Source organism: Muntiacus reevesi, chromosome 21, assembly GCF_963930625.1.
Source record: "Muntiacus reevesi chromosome 21, mMunRee1.1, whole genome shotgun sequence".
Taxonomy (NCBI): domain Eukaryota; kingdom Metazoa; phylum Chordata; class Mammalia; order Artiodactyla; family Cervidae; genus Muntiacus; species Muntiacus reevesi.
Genome location: NC_089269.1, coordinates 11,031,430 through 11,054,381, shown reverse-complemented (window position 1 = coordinate 11,054,381; position 22,952 = coordinate 11,031,430). Strand labels below are relative to the sequence as shown.

The window sequence follows — 22,952 nt, the reverse complement described above, 5'->3', positions numbered from 1 at the left end:
TTTAAGAGATCTTTTGAGTTCTCTGTTAAAAGCAATGAACTTTTTTTTTCAACAGTTGTGAGGTTTTGGTAAATTTTGAAAAATGTGATTTAACCCTTGATTCATGGGTATGTTGTGAAAATTAAGTTAGAGATCACATGTAAGCCACTTGACATAGTGCCTAGAAAAAGGTAAGTGTTCAACAAATGTGGATTTTCCTACTTGTTGGTATTGTTGATATTGTAATGGATCTACCACTGTCAGCAATAATACTGGATCCTCTGACTCAGTGGTATATCTACCATTATCAGAGATAGTATACTTCACAGAAAAAGTGACATTTAAGTCAAGTTCTGGAAATGAAATGCCTTCATCTTCTTTGTGCTCTTATTTTGGTAGTCATGGGGGATTTCAAAGGCCATGCTCTCCCTGGATTCTTCCTCATTACTTTGGGGATTTGGTGGACTACCAAGTGTGTTCTGAAATATGCCTTCAAAAAGCAGAAGCGGACTTCCTACTATAATTCCAAAGCACTATTCTGTCGAATAGATCTGTTGGAGGGAATTGTACTAGTTGGAATGGCTGCAATTGGTGAGTGACCCTTTTCTGTATTCTGTTTGTTTTCTTGGAGTATTTTCACATGCAAAGAGAAGATTGAATATCAAAACAAGACAATACTAAAATAAATTTTTTATTCAAATACATCTGAATGCATATTCTAATTGTATTTCTGTTTTTTATTGCTTGGTCATGTAGCAATTCAGTTCAAGCCTGGTTTTCTTTTTTTTTTTTTTCAAGCCTGGTTTTCTAACAGTTCAGTTCAGTTGCTCAGTTGTGTCTGGTTATCCTTAAGTGGGGAGAAGCTGAACTCAAGCATTTTAATCCTGAACCAAGCACAACTCCCAACCCAAAGGCTTATTGTGTAAGAAGGAAGTCATCAGATGCTATAGGATTAATCTCACAAATCTAAATCTAAAATTACTCAGAATTTATCTAGTCATTAGATTAAAATAGGAACTTAGTCCATCAGTGGAACTGATCAGGGAACTCAGCGGAACTAAGAACATTAGCTTTGAAGATCTGACATAGTTGTTTGACAAAATTGGCTATCTTTGACTAAACGGGATTATCCAAACCAGTCTTTGAAGCTCTAAAACTAGTCTAAAGAACCAGTGCTCAGCTGTTAAGTAATGGCCCAGAAAGAAGAATCAGTGCCATAAAAAGACAATATATTGGACTAAGCTGTAGGCTGATCCTTCTGCATCTTCTGTTTTCAGTGAAGTTGTGGAAAGATGGTTTAAAGTGTGATATATCCCTCTGCAGGCATCCTTGGAGGACAGTTTGTTCCTGGAGGACCACACTTGATCTTATACGACTATAAAAAGGATCAGTGGGTCAGACTCCTAGACTGGCATCATTTTACCATGTACCTCTTCTTTGGGCTGCTGGGTGTGACAAACATCTTATGTTCCACCATCAGGTCACTTCCTGCCTCCTTTAACAAGTTGATGCTATTAAATGCCTTATTTGTGGAGGGTAAGTATGAGTATTTTCATTTACCTTTCATTATTATTGGACATTTGTCTAGCCCTTTACAACAATAAAGGGCACTTTGCCTTTGGTGTCCTGGTACAGCCTTGACCCGCAGGCCAGCGGTTCGGGCCATGGTAAGCTATTGAGGTGTCCTAGACAGGATGCCGAAGATTTCCCTTCCCTACTAACTTACTTAGTAAAACTGTACAAGCACAATCATTCAGGTATTTTATTCAAATTTCACATATACCTTAAAGAACCACCTGCTATGCATGTTTATCTCAGGTTTATCCTGGAGATGATCATTATTTCCATTTTTAACACAACAAACTGAGCTCAGAGTAGTGAAGCATTGTTTTTGCTGTTTAATCACTCAGTTGTGTCCAACTCTTCGTGATCCCATGGAATGAAATTCATCAGGCTTCTCTGACCGTGAGATTTCCCAGGCAAGAATACTGGAGTGGGTTGCCATTTCCTTCTCTGGAGTTAGTAAAGCATAAATATCCTCCAACAAAGAGACCACTCAAAACAGAGTAGCTTCTGTACCTACGGAGTAGCCTTTTTAATATTGATAAATTGAAACTCCACCATTACATGACAAGCAGAGTCCAAAAAATCCAGTCACATAAAATTGAGGTTCTAACACTTTTTGTTCAGTTGGCCTTCCTGTTACTGTGTAAGAAAACACTGATAACAAATATTTAATGATTTGTTTTCATTTATTTCATATGTATGGAGAAGGAAATGGCAACCCATTCCAGTATTATTGCCTGGAGAATCCCATAGAAGAGGAGCCTGGTGGGCTACAGTCCATGGGGTCACAGAAGCGTTGGACACGACTTAGTGACTGAACCACAACATTTTATATGTAAGGGGTAGATTGGTCATAGAACTAAAAAGCCCCTAATTATCAAGAGGCAGTCATCTCTAATGTCTACCTTGCCTCCTACATCTAAAGATAAGCACTTTTGCCAAATACTCTCTGAGAACAAGGGATAGATAAAAGTTGGGCAACAGTCACTAACAGCATGATTCTCATCATCTCAGATGTTATAATATTATTTTAAACTTTTTATTTTATATTGGCATATAGTCAATTAACAATGCTGTGATAGTTTTAGGTGGACAGCAAAGGGACTCAACTATACATATCTGCATGTGTCCATTCACACCGAAACTACTCTCCAGATGTTACCATATTTTGAATGAACATCTTTTCCTCCTCATCCAAATGAAAAGGATGAAGTTGAAGCCAGTATCTGTCCATAGGATTAAAAATACAGTTATATACTACTTCTTGGAAGCTTCCAGGGAACCTTGCCCTACCCATCAAAGTCTACTCTTATGATTTGTGTTTATATTTGCTGCCTCCAGTAGACTAAACTACTTAAGGAAAGACTTTACTTCATTCATCTGTCCATTTGCCCTAACTCCTGCTCCCCTGCCTTCATCATGCTTATTACTTATCCTTTTTCATAAAATATGCTTTGAAATTTAGTTAGTTGAAAATGTCATGATGTATTGGAGGAGAGACTAAAGACTGGGGAAGGGAAAAGGAGATTTCAAAGATTACATCCTAAAGAGGTATAATGATGGCTCCAAAAATGCTAGAGATTTCCATTATTATGGAAAGCAGTGGGCACCTCATATTTTGGATGAATGTGTGTGTTTTATGTAAAGCTGTGTGGAGATAGGGGAGGAACAGTAGTTTCACTGAGAAAGACAAACCATTTTTTTCTGCCTCTGACAGCTTTTATCTTCTACAATCACACTCATGGCCGGGAAATGCTGGACATCTTTGTGCACAAGCTTCTGGTCTTGGTCATCTCTTTTACAGGCCTGATTGCCTTCTTGGAGCTCTTTATACAGGCCAGGATAACTGTGGAACTTCTGCGGACAAGCCTTTTCCTGCTTCAGGGAAGCTGGTTCTGGCAGGTGAGCTGGGGCCTCCAGTCTGTGTGCCTGGTGTCTGCACTGATGACCTTCTCTCTTTGATTGTGGGTGTTGTGCCCTGAAACCCAGAGACTTCCTTCTGATATGCTGCTGGCAGTGAGAATGCAGGCCTTTGAGGGGCCCAGCGGCCCTGGTGGGAATAGTGGCAGAGCAGCAGGGAAGGAGGTGGGAGGTGTACCTTCATCACACACCTGGATATCCATTTTGCAGGAACTCTGAGCTGGTGCTTAGCTGGAAGCAGTTCCCGATGCTAAAGTCACTTAAAGCCTATTGGTTAATAAGCTCGAGAAACAAAAAGGAGGCAGAAAAGGAGGGAATTATTATGTATTGAGGAATAAGTGTGTGCCAGCCCCTGACACGACTTTTACATACATATTGTTTTATTTTCATTTTGTCTTCATGACAACTTGGAAGTTAGATATTATCATCCCCAGTTGACTGATAAAGAGACTCAGAGAGAGCAAGTTGCTTTCTCAGGATCACACAGTATTGGAACTAGGATCTAAATGTGGGTCTATCTGACTCCAAATCCCAGGCACTTTAATTGTTGACTCCCTAACCTTGGAGTGTTGCTGAAAATATGTATTCCAATCAGTGAACATATACTTTATCAGCTCAGTTCAGTCAGTCATGTCTGACTCTTTGTGACCCCATGGTCTGCAACACACCAGGCCTCCCTGTCCATCATCAACTCCTGGAGTTTACTCAAATTCATATCCATTGAGTTGGTGATGCCATCCAACCATCTAATCCTCTGTCCGAACATACATTCATGGATATAAGGAAAGTCTGGGATGAAAGGAGAATGTGGTTTAATCACAGAAGATTTCTTAGAGGAGATTTTTAGTCAGTAAAGTGCAGGGATTTGGGATGATGAGGTTCTTTCAGGGATTTGCATTTCAGTGAAGATTGATAAGAAAGCCCTGGTAGACTCAGAGAAACATCGTGGTCAAAATCGGGGCTAGGAAAGATGTGATATTTAAGCTTGTGGGGGAGTAGAAAGGTTGTTGCAGCACAGGCTAGTAAATAGGGGCCGAAATTCAGGGATTTTTTGAAGACAAAATGATTTGGAAAAATAACAAATACCTTATCATGGTATAATTTGATAATCAGTGAATTTAACCAGTTGGTATATAGATGTATTGTGATAGTTGTATTGTGATATTATTTATCTTCAGTTGGGAAGCTAAATAGAATGGCATGTAAGGTGTGATTATGCATTCTTTATCTCTTGATTGGAATATTTTACTGTGTTCTAGCATTGCTGATTCAAAACTAAAAATAAAGTTTAATAAATTTAACAGTGATAACTTCAGGTCAAGATGACACAGTGAGTTTATGCTTCAGTGTATCACCTCTGCTTCACATATGTGACAATGATACATAAACTATCAAAAATATCTCTAAAATAAAAAGTAAGTTAAAAGAATAGAAAAGTAAATGAAAGTAAGAGAGTTTAAAAATACATAGCTGCACGTTAAATACCACAAACAAAAACAGGGCAAGCCACCAGTGAATAGAATAGAAATAGAGTAGAATAGAAATTCACAGACTGAGCAGAACTGGGCTGCAGCCCTTTGGACTCCAGGTCTGGGGTAGGCATGATGGTTGCTTATTTGTCTCTAGGGGAACTAAAAGGAAATTAAAGATTTCTCTGGTTGTAGGGATAAAGTCAGGCTCTTTGAACTCTTTTTAATGAAATATTTCTAAATATTCTCTATTTCTAATTGCTTTCCATCCAGTTGATCATTCACTTTCTGATAGAGGTCTCTTAAAATTGTATGTTATATTTATGGATTTGTCAGTTTCTCCTAATTTTCAGTTTTTTCTTTAAGGTCATGAGGCTATATTCTTTTCCTCTCTTTGTAGTTTTTTGAGTTGAATATTCACTTATATTTAATTTTTCTTATTTTTACATAAATATTCCTAAAACTATAGAATTCCTCCTATACACTAGTATAGCTACCTCCTATGAGATTTTGTATGTCGTAGCTTTCACCTTGGATGATTTTGAGTGTTGCATTTTCTATGTGCTTTCCTCTTTAATTTATGAGTTATTTAGAAACACTCTTTTCAATTTCCAAAAATATCTTTTTCTTTTATTATTTGTTTTCAATTGCTTTGTATGTGTTCCCTTTGAAATGTGTCAAGATTTCTTTGGGATGTAGCCCAGTGTCAGTGGTAGTAAATAATCTATATATTAGAGAAGAAAGTATATTCCATCTTTTGGGCTGAAGATTATCCACATGTTTATGCAATCCAGATTCTTAAAGGGCTAAATATTCAAATAAAGAAAGTAAGACAAAAGGGGGAAACCCAAAGATAGTTGAATAAAGTAATAATACAATTAAGAGCAGAACTGATGAAACTAATTAGTGTTCCATTAAAAGTTAATGATTAATTAATTAAATATCTGAGGGGGAAGCTGTGAGCTTTTGCAACTGAGCAAAGGTTGGTTTAATGTTGTCCCTTTTGGCAGAGTAATAATGTTTTCATATGTCCCCAAGAACTTTTCTAAGGAAGATACATGAGGTTAAATTTTGAGGGTATAAATCTGAGATTATTTTTAAAACTTTCTATCCATCATTATGTTCAGACTAGTATTTTTCTTTACCAGGTGGTCAGACTAAATGACATTTGAGACTTAGAGAAAAATGAATATTTGATACCAGTACAAGCAAGCATACTGTCAGGATAGGAAAGTCCCTCATCCCCTCTGTGCTGGATTCTTTTGAAACAAAAATGTTTCAAGGACTTAGGTGATTTTATTATGCTTCTATGTTTGATTGCTTTGAATGTTTATGCCCCAAACTCTATCTCAAGCTAATAAAATTACACTGTTATTTGCTTTTCACAATTTTTTTCTCCCGCTACTTCTCCATACATGATGTCCACTTCATTATGGGGGACTGGAATACAAAAGTAGGAAGTCAAGAGCTGCCTGAGTAACAGGCAAATTTGGCCTTGGAGTATTAAATGAAGCAGGTCAAAGGCTAACAGAGTTTTGCCAAGAGAATGCACTGATCATTGCAAACACCCTCTTCCAACAACACAAGAGAAGGCTCTATACATGGACATCACCAGATGGTCAATACCAAAATCAGATTGATTATATTCTTTGCAGCCAAAGATGGAGAAGCTCTATACAGTCAGCAAAAACAAGACAGGGAGCTGACTGTGGCTCAGATCACGAACTCCTTATTGCCAAATTCAGACTTAAATTGAAGAAAGTAGGGAAAACCACTAGACCATTCAGGTATGACCAAAATCAAATCCCTTATGATTATACAGTGGAGGTGAGAAATAGTTCCAAAAGATTAGATCTGATAGACAGAGTGCCTGAAGAATTATGGACGGAGGCTTGTGACATTGTACAGGAGGCAGTGATCAAGACTTTCCCCAAGAAAAAGAAATGCAAAAAGGCAAAATGGTTGCCTGAGGAGGCCTTACAAATAGCTGAGAAAAGAAGAGAAACTAAAGGCAAAGGAGAAAAGGAAAGATATACCCATTTGAATGCAGAGTTCCAAAGAACAGCAAGGAGAGACAAGAAAGCCTTCCTCAGTGATTAATGCAAAGAAATAGAGGAAAACAATAGAATGGGAAAGACTAGAGATCTCTTCAAGAAAATTAGAGATACCAAGGGGACATTTCATGCAAAGATGAGCACAGTAAAGGACAGAAATGGTATGGACCTGACAGAAGCAGAAGATATTAAGAAGAGGTGGCAAGAATACACAGAACTATACAAAAAAGATCTTCATGACCCATAAAACCATGATGGTGTGATCACTCATCTAGAGCCAGACATCCTGGAATGTGAAGTCAAGTGGACCTTAGAAAACATCACTACAAACAAAGCTAGTGGAGGTGATAAAATGCCAGTTGATCTGGAATCTGTTTCAGATCCTAAAAGATGATGCTGTGAAAGTGCTGCACTTAGTATGCCAGTGAATCTGGAAAACTCAGCAGTGGCCACAGGACTGGAAAAGGTCAGTTTTCATTCCAATCCCAAAGAAAGGCAATCCAAAAGAATGTTCAAACTACCACACAGTTGCACTCATCTCACATGCTAGGAAAGTAATGCTCAAAATTCTCCAAGCCAGGTTTCAACAGTACATGAACTGCGAACTTCCAGATGTTCAAGCTGGATTCAGAAAAGGGAGGAGAACCAGAGATCAAGTTGTCAACATTCACTGGATCATCAAAAAAGCAAGAGAGCTCCAGAAAAACATCTATTTCTGCTTTATTGACTATGCCAAAACCTTTGACTGTGTGGATCACAACAAACTGTGGAAAATTCTTAAAGGGATGGGAATACCAAACCACCTTACCTGCCTCCTGAGAAATCTGTATGCAGGTCAAGAAGCAACAGTTAGAACTAGATAGAGAACAACAGACTGGTTCCAAATAGGGAAAGGATTATGTCAAGGCTGTATATTGTCACCCTGCTTATTTAACTTATATGCAGGGTACATTATGCAAAATGCCGGGCTGGATGAAGGACAAGCTGGAATCAAGATTGCTGGGAGAAAAATCAATAACTTCAGATTTGCAGATGACATTACCCTTATGGCAGAAAGCAAAGAAGAACTAAAGAACTTCTTGATGAAAGTGAAAGAGGAGAGTGAAAAAGCTGGCTTAAAGATCAACATTCAGAAAACTAAGATCATGGCATCTGGTCCCATCACTTCATGGCAAATAGATGGGGAAACAATGGAAACAGTGAGAGACTTTATTTTGGGGGGCTCCAAAATCACTGCAGATGGTGACTTGACTGCCGACATACAATTAAAAGATGCTTGCACTGTGGAGGTAAAGCTATGACCAAACTAGACAGCATATTAAAAAGCAGAGACATTACTTTACCAACAAAGGTCCATCTAGTCAAAGCTGTGGTTTTTCCAATAGTCATGTATGGCTGTGAGAGCTGGACTATAAAGAAAGCTGAGCGCAGCAGAATTAATGCTTTTGAATTGTGGTGTTGGAGATGTACAGAACAGACTTTTGGACTCTATGGGAGAAGGCGAGGGTGGGATGATCTGAGAGAGCAGCATCGAAACATGTATATAATCCAGTGTGAAACAGATCGCCAGTCCAGGTTGGATGCATGAGACAAGTGCTCAGGGCTGTCGCACTGGGAGGACCCAGAGGGATGGGATGGGGAGGGAGGCAGGAGGGGGGAATCAGGATGGGGAACACATGTAAATCCATGACTGACTCATGTCAATGTATGCAAAACCCACTACAATATTGTAAAGTAAATAGCCTCCAACTAATAAAAATAAATGAAATAAAAAAAAAAAAATGAATTGTGGTGTTGGAAAAGACTCCACTTGGTCAGGCAGCTACCAACCTGAATGATGAATCGATGGAGAGCACCTGTTGCTGTTCATGCTTTGGAACACAGGTCTGGTGTGGTCAGATATTTCTATTTTTGGGAATAAGCTGTGACGTACTTTTGGGCAAAATTCCCTAATTTTTGAAGTGTTGTAAACTAATTCAAACTATTTAAAAAATGTGCAGGGCAGGCAAAGCATGTCTGTGATATAGATTTGACTCAGGATCTGCTAGTCTATAATCTGTGGTATAAGGGAGAAATAGTACCATATTTTCATGGGACCAACTTCTGTCTCGGTACCAATTGTTCAAACTGTATCAAACTGCTGAGATGACTTACATAGACCTTTGTGTCCAAGTCACTGTCCTTCACACTGCCCCATACAACATGTTATCTTTTGGACTTCCCTGGTGACGCCGTGGATAAGAATTCGCCTACCAGTGCAGGGACCACTGGTTCGATCTCTGGTCTGGGAAGATTCCACACGACACAGAGCAGCTAAGCCTGTGCTCCCCAATTACTGAAGCCTGTGCTCCCTGATGAGAGAAACCACGGCAATGAGAAGCCCATGCACCAAAACCAAGAGTAGCGCCTGCTTGCTGCAACTAGAGAAAGCCCATGCATAGCAATGAAGACCTAGCAATGCCAAAAATAAATACATAAATAAAATGTTAAAGCAGTTACCTTTTGTGTCTAGCTTCTTTCTCTAACATAACGTTTTCATTATGTTATATTCATTCATGTTGTATTATGTATTAATATGTCATTATTTATGTTTAAATAACATTGTTATATGGAATAACCACATTTTGCTTACTCATCGTCAGTTGATGGACATTTGGATTTTTTTCAGCTTTTGGCCCTTGTGTAAATGCTGCCATGTAATTTTGTGGAGGATTTTTTATTTGAATACCTCTTTTCAATTATGTGGGGCACATATAGTACCTAGAATAACATCGCCAGGTCATGTGATAATTCTACATTTAACTTTCTGAGAAACTCCACATGGCTATACCATTCTACATTCTCACCAGCAATGTATAAGGATTCCAATTTTGCCATATCCTTACCAATACTTGTTACTTATTATTACTACCATCCTAGGGGGTACTAATATCTCATAGTGAAGTGGTATCTTATAGTGGTTTTGGTTTGTATTTCTCTAATAACTTGATGATGTTCATAATTTTTTTGACCTTATTAACCATTTGTATGCCTCTTGGGAAATAAGTCTTCTAGTCCTTTGCCCATTAAAATATTTTTTGGCTTTTTGTTGAGATTTAGGATTTCTTTATATACTCTAGATATCAATTCCTTATTAGATACATGAATGCAAGGATTTTCTTCTATGTGGAGGATTTTCTTTTTATTTTCTTGATACTGTCCTTTGATGTACAAAAATTCTTAATTTTAATGTGTCTTGGTGTCATGTATAAGAAATCATCACTAAAACCCAGGACATGAAGCTTTTCCTATATGTTTTCTTGTAGCAGTTATGATTTTAGTTCTCATATTTAGGTTTTTGATTCATTTTGAGTTAATTTTTATATATGGTGTAAAATAAGGGTAAATATTTTTTTTTTCGCATGTATATATTCATTTGTCCTGGCACCGGTTGTTGAAAAGACTTTAACTTCCCCATTGAATGGCCTTGGCACTCTTGTCAAAAACCAATTTTTTACAGGTTTATGGTCTTATTTCTGGACTCACAATTCTATTTTATTGGTCTGTATGTCTACCATTATGTTAGTACCACAATGTTTTGATTACTGTAGTTTTTGTTATAAGTTTTGAAATCACTAAGGGTAAAACACAACTTTGCTTTACTTTTTCAAGGCTATTTGGGCTATTCGGGGTCCCTTACAATACCACATAAATTTTAGAATCAGATTTCCATTTCTGCAAAAAAAAGAGCATTGGGATTTTGATAGGGATCATAGTGAATCTGTGGATTTCTTTGGGTGCTATTGCCATCTTAACGATATTAAATGCTCCAGTCATGAACATGCAGTATATTTTCATTTATTTAGATCTTTGATTTCTTTTGACAATGTTTTATAGTTTGCAAGTTACAAGACTTGAGCCTCCTATATTAAATTTATTCCTAAATATTCTATTCTTTTCAGTGCTCTTATAAGTGTAGTTGTTTCCCTGATTTATTTCTTTGAATTGTCCATTACATGTTTTGAGTGTTGATTTTGTATCCTGCAAGTTTGCTAAATTCATTTGTTAGCTCTAATAGGCTTTTTGTGGATTCTTTAGAATTTTCTGTACATAAGATCATTTTATTTGTGAATATAGATAGTTTTACTTCTTCCTTTGCAGTGTGGATGCCCTTTATCTATTTTTCTTTACTAGTTGCTCTGGCTAGAATTTCTAGTACAGTGTTGAATAGAAATGGTAAAATCAAACACTCTGTCTTGCTCCTGATCTTAGGATACAAGCTTTCAGTATAAATATAATGTTACCAGTGGGCTTTGTTTATTTCAAAAACTTTTAAAAAAGAACTCTGATTTTGACATTACTGAGTCAAACTGAGCAACTTAAAATCCTACCAAATTCTCTGAAAGTCTACCAATCTACAGGGATGACTACTAGTCATATTTTGAAAATTTATCTGTAAATATCCTAAACATTTTTGCAAAAATATGATTTAGTAGGTACTGTCTATCTTAGTAAAAAAGATAGCAGTTCCTTATCTGTAGCATCTCAGATAATGGGAATTATCTGTCACCATTAATCTTGAAAGAAAGCATTTTGAACAGCGCCATCTTTGGGAATACGGCTGCAAGTGCTTTAATATTCTCTTTTTCTTTTAAATTACAGATTGGGTTTGTCCTTTATCCCTTCAATGGAGGCCCTCCATGGGATTTAATGGATCATAACAATATTATGTTTCTCTCCATATGTTTTTGTTGGCATTATGCAACAGCCATTATCATCACTGGAGCAATTTATGCCTTTGTCACCTGGTAAGTTAGTGATTTCTGTTCATAGAAGTTCTATTTTTTGGGTATATGATCATCAAGACTCGACAGTCTGAACTTTAAGTTCAAAGAGGTATTTTATTCCTTAGCATTCCACAAACAGGGTAATATAGCAGAAAATTATCTACAAACACAAACATTTCCAATTAAAATAATAAATGCTGGTTTAAGGTTGGAATAGCTAAAGAGTGTCTCTGCTGTACTCTGAACCTGTGCATCACCCTTCAATATGTTCTGTGCCTTCATGTCTTTGCATATTCTGTTTTCTTTTCCAAATGGTCATCAACATGCCTGCAGTGAGCCCCCTCCATCTGCCCACGTGTATATCAGTTATGACACTTCCCAAATGTGGTGCTGTTTTCGACCAACATGTATGCCTCTCATTAACTTTAAATAGCTGATTAATTTGATATTTACTATAATATTTGTAACAGTAAGATTAAGTTGAATGTTACATGTTTTTACAAGGACTTTGATACAGTGTTTCGTGATGGGTGAGGAGCAGTGTAACAGATTGCTAAGAACCCATGTTTCCAGCTCAGCTTCTTGTCAGCTGAAAGACTTTGGGTAAATTATTTAACCACATTAAACATCAGTTTTGTTGTCTGCAAAATGGCGATAATGATGGTACCTAAATGAGATCATATCATTACACTGCCCTTAATGTAATAAGAGCTCAACAGAAACTCTTCTTACCCTTGCTCTTTTTTCCCCCGCTTAGGTTCCTATGATAGATTTCTTTTTACATTGAAGTATAATTGACATAGGCTTTCCTGGTAGTTCAGTGGTAAAGAATTAGCCTGCCAGTGCAAGAGATGGGGGTTCAGTCCCTGGGTTGGGAACATCCCCTGGAGAAGGAAATGGCAACTCACTCCAGCATTCTTGCCTGGAGAATCCCCATGGACAGAGGAGCCTGGCAGGCCATAGCCTAAGGGGTTGCAAAGAGTCAGACACAACTCAGAGACTAAACAACAACCACAGTTGACATACAACATTATACTAGTTTCATTATGTACAACATAGTGATTCAACTTTTGTGTACATTGCAAAATGACCACCACAGTCAGTGTATTAATAGTTACACCATCTGTCACCATATTAATGGTACAAAATTTTTTTCTTGTGATGAGAATTTTCGAGATTTACTTTTTAAACCAACTTTCACATCTGCAATACAATATTTTTGATTATAGTCACTGTGTTATTTACAACATCCCTATGACTTATTTTATTCTGTTTTTAAAATTTTTTAGTTTTATATTATAGTACAGCTGATTAACAGTGTTGTGCTAGTTTGAAGTGTACAGCACAGTGATTCAGTTATACATATACATGTATCTATTCTTTTTCAAATTCTTTTCCCACTTAGCTTATTACAGAATATTTAGCAGAGTTCCCTATACTATATAGTTGGTCCTCTTTGGTTATCCATTTTAGAGGCAGCAGTGTGTACATATCAATTCCAAACTCCCTAAATTTCCCTCCCCTCTACTCTCCCCTGTAACTATGGGTTCCTTCTCTAAGTCTGTGAGTCTATTCCTGTTTCATAAATAAGATATGATATTTCTTTCTCTGTCTGACTTACTTTACTAAGTATGACAATCTCTAGGTCTACCCGTGTTGCTGCAGATAGCAGTATTCTTTTTAATGGCTGAGTAATATTCCGTTGTATATATATGTACCACATCTTCTTTATCCATTTTTCTACTGATGGACATTTAGGTTGCTTCCATGTCTTGTCTACTGTAAATAATGCTTCAATGAACATTGGGGTGCATGTATCCTTTTGGATCATGCTTTTCTCTGGTTGTATGCCCAGGAGTGGGATCGCAGGATCATATGGTAACTCTATTTTTAGCTTCTTAAGGAATCTCCATACTGTTCTCCCTAGTGGCTGCAATTTACATTCTCATCAACAGTGTAGAAGGGTTACCTTCTCTCAACACCCTCGCAAGCATTTGTTGTTTGTGGATTTTTTGATGATAGCCATTCTGACTGGTGTGAGGTGATATGATCATCTCATTAGACGCAGAAAAAGCTTTAGACAAAATTCAACACCCATTTATGATAAAAACTCCAGAAAGTGGGCATAGAGGGACCATACCTCAACATAATAAACCCCATATATGACAAAATATAACTAACAATCATATTTATCGGTGAAAGCAAAACGCGTATCCTCTAAGATCAGGAACAAGACAAAGATGTCCACTCTCGCTACTTCTATTTGACTTAGTTTTGGAAGTCCTAGCTACGGCAATCAGAGAAGAGAAAGAAATGATGTGAAATTCAAATGAGAAAGAAGTTAAATTCCTGTCACTGTTTGCAAATGACATGACACTATACATAGAGAATCCTAAAAACACTGAAAGGAAACTACTAGAGTTCATTATGAATTTGGTAAATTTGCAGGTTAGAGAATTAATACATAGAAGTCTGTTCTTATCTATACACTAACAATAAAAGATCAGAAAGAAAATTCAAGAAACAACTCCATTTACCAAGAATAACATCTTGGTAATAACAATAGCAACCCCATTACAAGAATAAAATATCTTGGAATAAACCTACCTAAGGAGACCAAAGACCTGTATTCCAAAAACTACAAGACTTCCTTATTTTAAAGCTGGACGTTCGTACCTTTGATCACCTTCACCCATTTTTGCCTACCTCCCCCAACTCTGGCAACCATGAATCTATTCCTTGTTTTGTTTGTTCCTTTGTTTTTTAGATCTCACAGATAAGTGGAATCATTTGGTGTTTGTCTTCCTCTCTCTGCCTTATTGTGTTTAGCGTAATACCTCAAGGTCCATTTCATTCTTTTTTATGGTTGAGTAATATTCTATTATATACTTATAAGTATGAAATATTTATCTTGTATAAACACATATATAAAACATCTCCTTTATCCATTCATCAATTAATAGACACCTGTTTTCATATCCTGGTTGTGTGTGTGGATGTGTTCAGTTGTGTCTGACTCTGTGTGGCCCTGTGGAATATAGCCTGCTGGCTTCTCTATCCATGGGATTCTCCAGGTAAGAGTACTGGAATGGGTTGCCATTTCCTTCTTCAGGGGATGTTCCTGACCCAGGGATCAAACTCACCTCTCCTTTATCTTCTGCACTGCCGGCAGATTCTTTACCACTGAGCCGTTGGGGAAGCCCAAATATTTTGGTTTTTATATATAAATGTGGTGCAGTGAACCTAGAGATGCCTTTTTGAATTAGTGTTTTCATTGTCTTCAGATAAATACCCAGAAGTAGATTTGCTGGATTGTATGGTACTTCTGGTTTTAATTTTTTGAGGACACTTTATGCTGTTTTCCATAGTGACCATACCAATTTACATTTCTACCAAGCAGTACATCAGAGTTCTTTTTTCTCTATATCCTGGCCAATACTTGTTATATCTTGCCCTTTTGATAACAGCTGTTCTGCAGGTGTGACTTTTAGTTGTCTGTAGGTCTTCTTTGGAAAAATGTCTATTCAGATTCTCTGACAATTTTTAAATTGAATTTTCATTGTTGTTGTTATTGGGTTGTTTGATTTCTTTATGTATTTTGGGTATAACCTTTTATCAGATATCATTTAGGAATATCTTCTTCCATTCAGTGATTCCTTTTTATTTTGTTGGTGTTTTCCTTCACTGTGCAGAAGCTTTCTATTTGATGTAGTTCCATTTGTTCAGTTTTTCTTTTGTTGCCATTTCCTTTGGAGTCAGATCCAGAAAATATCAACAAGAGCAATATCAAGGAACTTGCCACTTATATTTTCCTCTAGGATTTTTACAATTTTAGTCCTACATTCAAGACTTAAATCCACTTCGAGTTAATTTTTATGGATGGAATAAGATAGTGTCCCAGTTTCCTTATTTTGCATGTGGCTGTACAGTTTTCCCAGCACAACAAAAAGACTGACCTTTTCTTATTTTATATTCTTGCCTCCTTTATCATAAGTTAATTGACCATGCATTTATGAGTTTAGTTCTTTATTTTGTGTCATTGATCTATAGGTTTGTTTTTGTGCCAATATCAAACTGTTTTGATTTTATAGCTTTGTTGTATAGTCTGAAATTAGAAAGTATGATTCCCCGCAGCTTTGTTCTTCTTTTTTAAGAACAACAACTTCTTTTTGACTATTCAGGATCTTTTGTGATTCCATACAAACTTTGGGATTGTTTGTTCTATTTCTGTGAAGAATGCCATTCATAATTTGATAGGGATTGCATTGAATCTGTAGATCAATTTGGGCAATGTAGACATTTTAACAATATTAATTTTTCCAGCCTGTAAGCATGGAATATCATTCCATTTACTTGTGTCTTCTTCAGTTATTTTTATCAATGTTTTATAGTTTTCAGCATAGAGGTCTTTCATTTCCTTGGTTAAATTTGTTCATAGGTTGAATTTTGTCGCATGTTTTTATACAGCTATTGAAATAATCATATGATTTTAATCCTTCTTTTTCTTAATGTGATATATTACATTGATTAATTTGTGATGCTGAACTATCCTTACATCCCTGGAATAAATCCCACTTGATCAGGTTATATGATCCTTTTAATATAGCCTTTAATTAAGTTTACTTACATTGTTGCAAGTTTTGCACCTATTTTTATCAGTGATATTGGCCTATAATTTTCTTTTTCGTATGTGATATCTTTCTGTGATTTTGGTGTGAGGGTAATGCTGGTTTCTCCTCTTTTATTTCTGATTTTATTTGAGCCTTCTCTCTTTTATTCCTTCCCTGGTGGCTCAGATGGTAAAGAATCTGCCTGCAATGTGGGAGACCTGGGTTTGATCTTTGGGTTGGGAAAATCCCCTGGAGAAGGAAATGGCACCCCACTTCAGTATTCTTGCTGGAGAGTCCCATGAACACAGGAGCCTGGCAGGCTACAGTTCATGGACTCAGAGTCAGGCATGACTAAATGACTAACATCTCATTTTCATTTTCTTTTTTCCTTAGTGAGTCTAGCTAAAGGTTTGTCAATTTTGCTTATATTTTTTTAAATAACCAGCTGTTTGTTTCATTGATCTCTTCTATTGTCTTTTCACTTTCTATTTCATTTATTTCTACTCTGATCTTTACTAGTTCCTTCCTTATAGTAATTTTGGGCTTTGTTTGCACTTCTTTTTCTAGTTCCCTTTGGTATAAAAGTGAGGTTGTTTATTTGACATTTTTCTTATTTCTCGAGGTAGGCCTGTTGCTATAAATGTCCACCTTACAACTGCTTTTGTTGCATATTGCATAGATTTTGGTGTGTTGTATTTCCATTTTCCACTTGTCTCCAGGTGGTTTTTAATTTCTCCTCTGATCTCACACTGGTGCTAGCAATTTAGGATGCGAGTACAAAGATGGTGGCGAAAGTGCTGGCACTAGCAAAGTAGAGCCGGAAGAAAGCGAAAGTGGTACCTGCCAGTGCTTCCATTCCTGGAGAGAATCCTAACAAATTTCTTCCTTGCTGGCAGATGCTTTAAGATTAGCAAACGAATCCCATTCACATACGGTCTGGACTCTTCAAACTGTGGTTTTTGTGCTGTATGGCCAGGTGGGTGAGTCAGCATGCAAACCCATTAAAAGTGGAATCGCCATTCCTTACACCCCTTTGGTTCTTCTCGACATCAGCCCTGGTGGTCTTTCAAAGCCAGATGTTTTGGGGGCTGATCTCATCAATGCAAGTCTCGAGGGTTGGGGTGCCTGATATAGGGCAGAAACCCTTGCTCCTCAGGAAGAAGTTCTCTATCTGTGAGATCTATTTGACCGTGGGTCTCCACACTGGGTGCAGGCTCCAATCCTTCAGACTTTAGCATTGATTGAAATGTTCTGTATCTGCAGTCTCCATCATGTAGCCTTGATCTATGTGTGATTATTGCACACTTGACATGTGCTTAGTTATTGTTGTTGCTATTTAGTTGCCAAGTCTTATCTGACTCTTTTGTGACCCCTTGTCTCTGCCTCTTTTACCCATCTCATTGTGGACCTTGTCCTTTGTTGTAGAGGAACTGTTTGGCTAGTTTTCAAGTCTTTTTTTTTTTCTTTTTTTTTTTCTATAGGGAATTGTTCTTTATGTAGTTGTCGATTTGCTGTGTCCATGGGAGGAGGTAAATTCAAGACCTTCCTAGGCTGCTATCTTGAAACACCTCCCCCACCCACCCTTGTTCGTTTTATTATTCCTCTTGTTCTTGTTCTCATCCTTCTTCTGTATCAAAAAGTGTATGACGTATAGACCCTATGGGGGGAGAGAGACATTTTAATTATAGTACGATAAATAGAACTAGTGTAAGAATAAAGCGCTATTGGAACACAGAGGAGGCCTCCTCACAATTGAGAAATAAGCTGCAGCTTGAAGGATGAGTAGGAGTAGAGAGCAATGAGCATGGTTCCTTATTTCCATTAGTATGGTAGCTAATGCCAAGCCATAGTTGGCTTGGCTGATTCCAGCTATTAACCATGCAGGCTCCAATCCTTCAGACTTTAGCATTGATTGAAATGTTCTGTATCTGCAGTCTCCATCATGTAGCCTTGATCTATGTGTGATTATTGCACACTTGACATGTGCTTAGTTATTGTTGTTGCTATTTAGTTGCCAAGTCTTATCTGACTCTTTTGTGACCCCTTGTCCTGTGGCCCCTGAGGCTCCTCTGTCCATGGGACTTCCCAGGCAAGAATACTGGAGTGGGTTGGCATTTCCTTTTCCAGAGGATCTTCCCAACCCAGTGCTACATTAATTAATGTTAGCTTTCATATATACATAGTGACTATCATTTTGGATGGTACAAATCTAGCATGTTCTCTAGATCCCTAAATTCAGTAGTTGATTCGAGGCCCAATGGGGTCTCAGCCTCTGCTCAAACTAGCTTTCTAGTCCTCTCTCTAGATGTTTCCCCAGCTACCTCTATTGCTCTGTGCTTCTTTGAGCTTTATTGCTAAAAAGCTTTGGTGCTGTGTCTCTGGGTAAAAAAACCTTTTCCTTGTCTAGCTCCCAGATGTCTCTAGTAGGCTTTGATTTGTAGTTTCCTCCTTCTAGAGGTCTAAGTGCTATGGCTGCTTGAGATTCTACCTTCTCATTGAATGATTTCTATTAGTCCTATTCAGTTCTCTCAAAGCATGTGTATGCACTGGTGGTTAAGGTTCACTCTGCTGTGAGTGAAACTTGACTTCTTCCTCTATTGTTTTAGGCTGACTTCTGGCCCTCATCTCCTTGGGGTTTGGGCAGCCTCCAAGAATAAAGCTGGCATTCAAGAAGCCTCTCTATTCCATGTCAGTTCTAGAGCCAAAGAAGACTATTGTTTCTTTCTGTTTTAAGAACCTTCAGACCCCTAATGAACCTCTTATCCACGTATAGTTTTCTAGAAACCAGAAACTCCATGTTTACTTTTTCAACTGCCTCTTCTCCCCCAGCACTCCTGACTTCTTGACCACGTAGTTCTACCTAGTATATCCAATCAAATGCTCATCTCTTCTATGAAAACTCATATGATTGCTTATTTCCTTGCATGAGTTTTACAGTACTTTAGTCTGATCACACATTTTAACAGTGGTGATCTATCTTGTGATATTTACTATTAGCTCATGTTAGGCTTATCTGCTAACTAGATTGTGTTACCTGGAGGAAAAGACCTTTTTCATATCTCTCACAGCTCTTGGTATACTCTCAAGAAACATTTATTTTCTATTTTAACAGCTCTGTTTCAGAACTACTCAAACAGGATTCAGTTGTTTGGAAGTCATGTTTTATCTGCTTTTAAGTTTTGCTTATATATACCTCCTTGCTTATATATACCTCTATATACCTCCTAGAAATATAAGGCCAAGAGCTTCTGATATATTTTAATATAATATATTATATTATATATAATAATATATATAATATATATAATAATATAATATATATAATTAAATAATATTAGGCAGTAGATTAAACAATATCACGAAGATTGAATATTGACTTACAGTGCAGTTATATGTAGGATAATTCAATTCGACCTTGTAGTCATGAAGAGCTTTGAAAATCTGTTCATCTGCATTTGACTGTGAAGTGGATTGTAACTCAATCACAGGTGATAGGTTTTAAGGACATTCTATCTGAATTTATTTGACAGAGCACAAAGATCACCATGGAAACAATACTGGGTTATGGAACTCCTGCCCCCAAATCTCTGAAAAATGAAGCTGTGCTTCCCAGCTTCCCTGAATAATGGAATAATGGTTTAAAGCTTGCCTCATCTAGTCCCATGCTTGCTGTTCTCGTAACAGCTCATAGGAGAGACCTATCTGTTGGGAAATCTTATTGTGTGTTTTACTGTATTTCACATTTAAACTTACATAAACATCACTGTGAGACAGAAGTATTTCAAAAGCCCCTCTGGATGGACAGAGAAATATAAACCATTTTCAGGTTTTTCAAGCAGACGATTCTTGTGAGCCATTTTGAAGAACAAAATAGAAATGACCAAATTCATGGCAGATGGTAGTTTTCCTTTTGGAAGTTTGATTTCCACTTCAACTCTGGAAGTATACCCAGAGTCTCAGCTCTGCTCTTATATTAACTGACGAGACCATGTGGGCGCAAAAGCCCAGACACACCCTGATCTTCGTTTCCTGAACTTGCACCATTCCAGGAACTAGCAATTATTTACACTTCCTCTTTTATTCCATCCCTCAATCTGTCCCCAGTAGCCATTTCTGTGTGTGCTAATACCAAGGGCTTCAGGGTGTCGACAGAGCCTGAATATGCCTCAGCTTGATAGCATCTAACAACAGCAGATACAACTCAGAGAGGAGGAATCCGGAACAGGAGTCGTCGCTGTGTTAACACTGTTAACCGTGAAAGCAATTTCTACAGCAAATTCCCTACAGACAAGCGAGTTCCATTCTGAGAGCATGTTATAAAGTCCAATTTGCAAGTCAACAATTAGCCTAGGAATCCAACTCACACAATTGTGTATATATATCTGTATATAATACTGCACTGTAATAGGTTTATAATACTTTTCACACAAGTAATATGTACATAAAAAACAAACACAAAAATAAAGAAATATTTTTAACCTTACAATACAGTACCTTGAAAAGTACAGTAGTATAGGACGACAGCTGGCATATGGGGGCTGGCACACACATTCACATATTTGAAAGTGTTCAACTTGAAGTTTCACATGTAGGCAATTTCCTATAATAAATAGCTAGTTCTTTGTTTCATTTTCCAGAAGAGTCATCAAGAATGAATCTAATGAGTATGCTAACTAATTAGTCCCTTTCATTTAGCACCTACACAGGTTGTGCATTGTGGAGATAACCGTGAGGGTTTAAAAAATGACACCCTGTCCCAGTTTTAACCTTAGTTAAAACTATTAGCTTTTCATGAAAACAGTGTCTTGAAGAGTTGAGAACGTTGGGAACAAGGTCAATGGTCAACTAATTATCAAGGCAAATGATTTTGAGTAGTTTTTCTCGGCTTTCTGATGAGTCAGTAGATGTTACGGATACCGCTCAATTGTTGCGTGTTGGAGGAATTAATGTTGAGTTGGAAGTGACTGAAGAATTATCTCTGGGTAGATGAGTGATATGAACTCCTACAGGACTGCTCCACAGCCCACTGAATCATCACGTACATGGTGAACCAGTATTATGAACCAGACATTGCTCTAGACTGACAAGAGTTAGAGCAGTAAATAAGACGAAGCCTCTGCTCTTCGGAAGTTCATATTCTAGTGAGACCCAGAATACAAGTAAAAGCCTGGTGTATTGAGAGGGATGGGCCAGACCTTCATTGGGAGGGAAAGACAGAAAGCAAGTGTAAAGTTACAGATAGGCTGGTGACATTTTTCGTAAAACAATAATGATTTTGGATTTGGTTTATCAGTTTGTTCGCATATCCTTATGTACTTTTGCAAGTTAACAATCTTTTATTGACATAGGCACAGCACCATTTCTTAACAGATAATCCTGCATGGGAAAAGCTTTACCTAGTTCTGATTACATCAGAAAAGTTGACAGCCTGCTGAGTTTCTGCTACCAAGAAACTTGGCATCTTCCAATGCTGAAATCGTAATCCCCGCCCCCCCCCAGCACCTACAGATTTTCTTAATCTATGGTAACAGTTATAAGGATAGAGGTCACTTCTTTCAACTTCCTAGTGCATTGGGGACCATCACGTGCAAAAGGACAGCCTGGGGCCAGCACAGAAGCAGCTCTCTGAAGATGCAGTAAGGGCTGCAGTACAGCCCAGACTTGACGTGGGGCTCGACGTGGGGAAGGAGATGGCTTCATGGGCTTTGTTCTCAGGACAGGGCTCCTTTTTGTAATACTCAGCTGAGTTCACTTTCTTCAGGGCTTACTACAGTCCAGAGATTCTCTTGTTTGTCTTAGAAATGATTAAAGTTATGAATTTTGAATATGATGCAACCAATCATGTTACATAGTAGAGCTTTATTGTGTCTGTTTGCTTATAGACTGCTTTAATCCACAAAATGTTTGCAGGTAGATCCAAAGTCAAATAAAAGTGATTTTCATTTTGGGGGTGCCTCTTCCATTTGCACAGATAATTTGGAGTTTGTTATACTATAGATACAGATAGTTTGGGGTTTTAATTTTAAATGGAATAATGTGAGATGACTTTCATTCTCCTCAGGTTGGTTAAATCTCGATTTACGAGGTTCTGCCCTTCAGAAGTTGAACTCCTGAAAAATGCTGAACGAGAACAAGATTCGGAGGAAGAGATGTGACTTTGATGAGCGTCCAGTCTTTCTAGACAAAAGTTTTCTTTTTCTATTATTTTTAGTTACAGTTTTGCCTTTTTACTTTTTGTTTGGAGAACAACCGATTGAGAATGATTCTTGGTGTCATGATTTTGGGAGCTTGAGGTGGCTCTCCCTACGTTAGGTAAAGCATAATGCCCACATTCTGGAAAATATTTGCTTTGTTTGTGTTATAGATATATATGCTCAAGGTTCCTGGGCTTACTATCATTTGTAACTCATTATAGATTGGATTTCACTTGTTTACCATCTTGCTACAGTGAGAAATAAACAAATGCATGGATCTTGGTTCAAACACCTCGGATATTTTTGTTATTTAGCTGCACCCCACCTTTATATCATGAAGATAGAAGCTGTGTGACACCAAAATTCCTTTTCGTGAGACATCTCTTTCTGTAGC

At 37.5% G+C, this 22,952-nt stretch overlaps 1 protein-coding gene across 1 annotated transcript; it reads left to right on the top strand.

Moving 5' to 3' along the window:
• The first annotated feature begins 380 nt into the window (after window positions 1-380).
• LOC136152473 (transmembrane protein 45A-like) lies at window positions 381-22,556 on the top strand. The gene is made up of 5 exons (XM_065913779.1): window positions 381-570; window positions 1,303-1,515; window positions 3,263-3,447; window positions 11,630-11,775; window positions 22,426-22,556. The coding sequence occupies exons 1-5, from the start codon at window positions 381-383 to the stop codon at window positions 22,517-22,519; spliced, it is 828 nt and encodes a 275-aa protein (XP_065769851.1). The 3' UTR covers window positions 22,520-22,556.
• Window positions 22,557-22,952: the final 396 nt, after the last annotated feature.